Genomic DNA, 4,168 nt, shown 5'->3' on the forward strand with positions numbered 1-4,168 from the left:
AAATTCTATAAGATATTGCTATTGTCTAGAGACCTCTATAAAAGGAGGAGCTCATCCCAGTTGTAATCAAATCTTAACAAACATTGTAATATATCCACTTTTCCTACTTCACAACATGTTCTAAATTTCTTTTTCTCTCTGAAAGTTTAGCTAGTGTTATTTCCTTCTTCCTTATCCAGCGTTATTAAGTATGCTCTGGACTTGTCTCTGTTCTACAGAAAATTCTGCTCATCAGAATATAACATGGACAGGATTTACATAAATTTTTCATAGTGAAAAAAAGACTCGACCTTATAATACCAAATTTTGCTCGGACCCATTAAAATCTCACCCAATAAGTTGATTGATAAGGTGACAAAAATAAGTAAAGGTGTTATAATATCGATCTCTTAAAGTACTAAAGATCCACCCTTGTGAAGCACAAATTCACCAAATTATATACATGATATAACTTTTATTTAAAATTAACCTACCAATGCTATTTCATCTTTGTTATATATTAAGGGAAATGATAATATCACTCTATTGTGGAGAATGAGACTCTATACATAATTTCTTTTGCATTGTATATTACATGAATTTATAGAAACAAAAATACCATTATCAAAATAGTGGTAATATCCATTCTATATATTAAACCGCCCTCATAATTCTTTATATAGAATAGATAAATTTATACAGCACAATAATAAATAAATAAACCTTAAAACGTGTTCTTTTACTGCTTCCACATGTTGAGACATGCAATAAGATGTGAAAAACATGAGTAGTTAACCAACTAATACAAGAGAAACTTAGTACAAGAAAATTACATCTTAAAATCACATAAATGAGATCCACCTTCCAGCTAGTTACAAAGCTCACGGGCTATGCCAACCTTATTATTAACTATATCAAACAGAATTCTAAGATTCTGTTGCTGCAAGTTGGCGATCACATTCAACACTGAGTTCACGTTGTTGGGTGCAGCCGCCATCGCCAGACAAGCCAACGATCCAGAACTACTGTGTATGAGGCTGTTCTCATATGGCAACTTTAGGTCCATGCCTTCAAAATGGAGTTTGATGATTGGTGCCAGTTTTTCGTAGGTCTTTTGAAAACAAGTGTCGAATGCACCTAAACTTGAAAATGGGCCTTTTACCTGAAAAAAAAAAATTGTGTCTTATTTTAAGATTGTTTTCACTTTAATTTTAAATTAAAATAAGTATATTTAACTTTTCTATTGTATCAATCTATCACTCCCAATTTACAAACCTTTAAGCACGTGCAGTGTTAATGACTAATTTGGCAAGAATTAGAAGTGCAACACAATATTAGCATGTGTGTGTTTGTGTGCGTATGCGTGTATATAAGCGCAATTATCATGAAATTTCTTATAAATTAGATGATAAATTGTTATCGTAATATCATTTCTCCAAAAGCCTTAAACCGATAGAGGAGGAAACATGTAAGCGCAATTATCATGAAATTTTTTATAAATTAGATGACAAATTGTTATTATAATATTATTTCTCTTAAAACCGCTTAATATGTGTCTTAAGTAATAGTTTTTTTTGATTTACTTACTTGATTTTTTATATAAGTATTTTTTATTTGTCTTATATATATATTTTTTTAAATTTATTATCGAAATCTGAACTTTAGATTTTTTGAACATAAAATTCTGATATCATATCATAATATCACTGTTAACAAAAAAACAACATAAATAATTATACCTTTATCAATTATCTTTTGTAATAATATTCTTTCCAACAACTTTAATTAAGCTAAACTAGCCACAGTTAAAAAATATTAAAATAAAATAAAATTTTAAAACACTTATTACACTACAATATATTCTCAGTCACACAAAAAAACACTACAATATATTTCGTAAATAGTAAAGATATTTTAGTATTTTTTAAGTTCTATATTTCTATATATAGAAATAACGTGAAAAGTTAATTAGTTTATGTTTATTTCACACAGATTCAGTAATTCAGAATTAATTAAAATGTTCAATGGAATTTATTTCATATGTTAAATATATACACAATAAAACTTATAATGCAATAATATTGCTTCAAAAAAAAAGTCATTTATCTTTATAGTGATTTTTTAGTAGTTGCCTAAAAGTAATTAGTTAATTACGTGATTAGACTACAACTATTTTATATGGTTAAACTATAAAACTTGAAAAAAGTAATAATAAAATTAGGATCAAATAAGACGGAACTTTAAGTTAAAATTATCTCATCATTAAATACATTTTTCGTACGCATAATTATTTTACAAAATCTATTAGTGGATTACAATTTTATATTATATCTTATAGATTATTTTTATAATTTTATATCAATAAAATGTTTTGACGTACTTTTGAGATAAATGAAAATCAATATAATATATTAATTTAAAATTTTAAATATACAAAAATAAATTTATTCAAATACATGTTTATTAATGTCAGATTTTCGTGGAATTTAGTAAAAAGGATTTTTCAATATGGATTTTTTTTGTGGTGTCATTTTAATATGGATTATTATTATTATTATTATTATTATTCAAATGTCAAATCAATATATAATTTGATCCTAACTCAATGGTAATTGTAACGCACATGTAATCACTTAAAAACAATATTAGACATTTATTTTTCTAAGACGTTTTAATTTTAAGGCCAAAGGCATATATTTTTTGGGAGAATGAAGGCAGAAAATAAAAAGTAAAATCTTGTGAGAGAAATTGGAGAACAAGTAGTTGAAAATATTGACTATTCATCATTTACTTTATATAATAAAAATATAAGAGAAGTTTAATATATATTTTTTTTAAATATTTTTTATTATCTAAAATTCATAAAAATAGATTTTATCATTTTTAAGATTTTAAATCTAAAATTCCTTACTTAAAGTATAAAACATTTATTATTTTAACTATTTTCATATGGACTTTATTATTATTTATATTTAATATATAAAAGGTAGATTAATGAATATACTAGTGTATATTTATTAATATACAATAATTCATAGTGTGAGGACGATAGTTACTTCACCTGTCTTCTAAACTCGTCCCTGATAGCATTGTAAACCGGCTGCACGAACCGGGTTATAACCGTACCCGAATCAATTATTGTACCCGAACCCGTGTACTGGTTAAACACCAGAAACTCCCGTGGCACAGGGACCCTTACCCGGCCCACGCTCACTCCGGTGAGATTTACATAGTAAAGCGAGGGCCGGCGTGGGTTACGCAAAAGCGGCGTCGTTTGGATTCTCCTGGGCTGACCCGAACGCCCGAGTTTCAACGACCCGGAAAAATAGTAGGATCGGAAACTTGGAAGACAGTATGAGAACACGCCCTTATAGAGCGGTAGGGACTGTGAAATAAAAGATAAGGGCCCACGGCCCAGTCCCAAAAGCCCTTGGGACGGAATCGACCCGCCAGAAACAGAATTAACGCATCCGAAAGCGTAATTCGAGATTGTTTCTCTCGCCAAAGAGATTGAGTCCTGGACGAGCGTGGCGGAGACCATCGCTCCGCCGTAGGACTGATTGAAGGTACAGGCGGAGCTGGCGCCGGGGCCTCCGGGGCATGTTTGTGCGCCACGAGCCTGATAGCATTTTGTGGCGGAGCAGGTGATGGAGCCGCCGTAGGTGGCGGAGGCAGTGGGGGAGAAGGGAGAGTAGGTGGACGGGCAACTGGTGCAGCCGGTGCATGGGACCCAGGCCTCGTCAGTGCTGGTGTCGAAGACCATGAACATGAGTTGGCCAGGTGTGCCGAGACGGGCCCGGACCACGTAGCCACCTATGTTGAAGGCCTGGCCCGAAGCTATGGGTGCTGACGACACGGGCTTTTTTCGGGCCACGAGGGAGGCGAGGTAGTCGAGGCGGGCTGGGTCTTTGGAGGCCATGTTGATGATTGTGTCGGGCCATGGGCCTGGTGTGGGTTTGAATGGGGAGCATTTGCCGTAGATGGGAATGATGGTGAGGTCGGGTTGAGAAGCACATGATGTGTCAAGGGCTTTGGTTGTGTTTGTTTTGGAGAATATGAAGTAAATTATTATTGCGAAGAGGACTTTTTCAAATAAGATAGTTTTGAACTTAGCTCCCATGGTTGATCAAGTGGTGAAGCTTGGAATGTGGTGGTGTGCATGCATGGCGGGTTGAGTTCTTAAATACAT

General features: G+C 33.0%; 1 protein-coding gene across 1 annotated transcript; it reads right to left on the reverse strand.

The window, feature by feature from the left end:
• Positions 1–579: 579 nt before the first annotated feature.
• LOC112703252 (aspartyl protease AED3) lies at positions 580–4,168 on the reverse strand. Its single transcript, XM_025754615.3, has 2 exons — positions 3,041–4,168; positions 580–1,141 (listed from the first exon to the last, which is right to left on the reverse strand). The coding sequence occupies exons 1-2, from the start codon at positions 4,097–4,099 to the stop codon at positions 848–850; spliced, it is 1,353 nt and encodes a 450-aa protein (XP_025610400.1). The 5' UTR covers positions 4,100–4,168; the 3' UTR covers positions 580–847.

Source organism: Arachis hypogaea, chromosome 7, assembly GCF_003086295.3.
Source record: "Arachis hypogaea cultivar Tifrunner chromosome 7, arahy.Tifrunner.gnm2.J5K5, whole genome shotgun sequence".
Lineage (NCBI taxonomy): Eukaryota > Viridiplantae > Streptophyta > Magnoliopsida > Fabales > Fabaceae > Arachis > Arachis hypogaea.

What these genes read in the sequence shown, in the direction of transcription:
- LOC112703252 (XM_025754615.3), bottom strand. Translation starts at nt 4,099, where the DNA reads ATGGGAGCTAAGTTCAAAACTATCTTATTTGAAAAAGTCCTCTTCGCA. An exon ending in GGGACGAGTTTAGAAGACAG is followed by an intron (nt 1,142 to 3,040) that starts GTGAAGTAACTA and finishes TTTTTTTTTCAG; the next exon opens with GTAAAAGGCCCATTTTCAAG.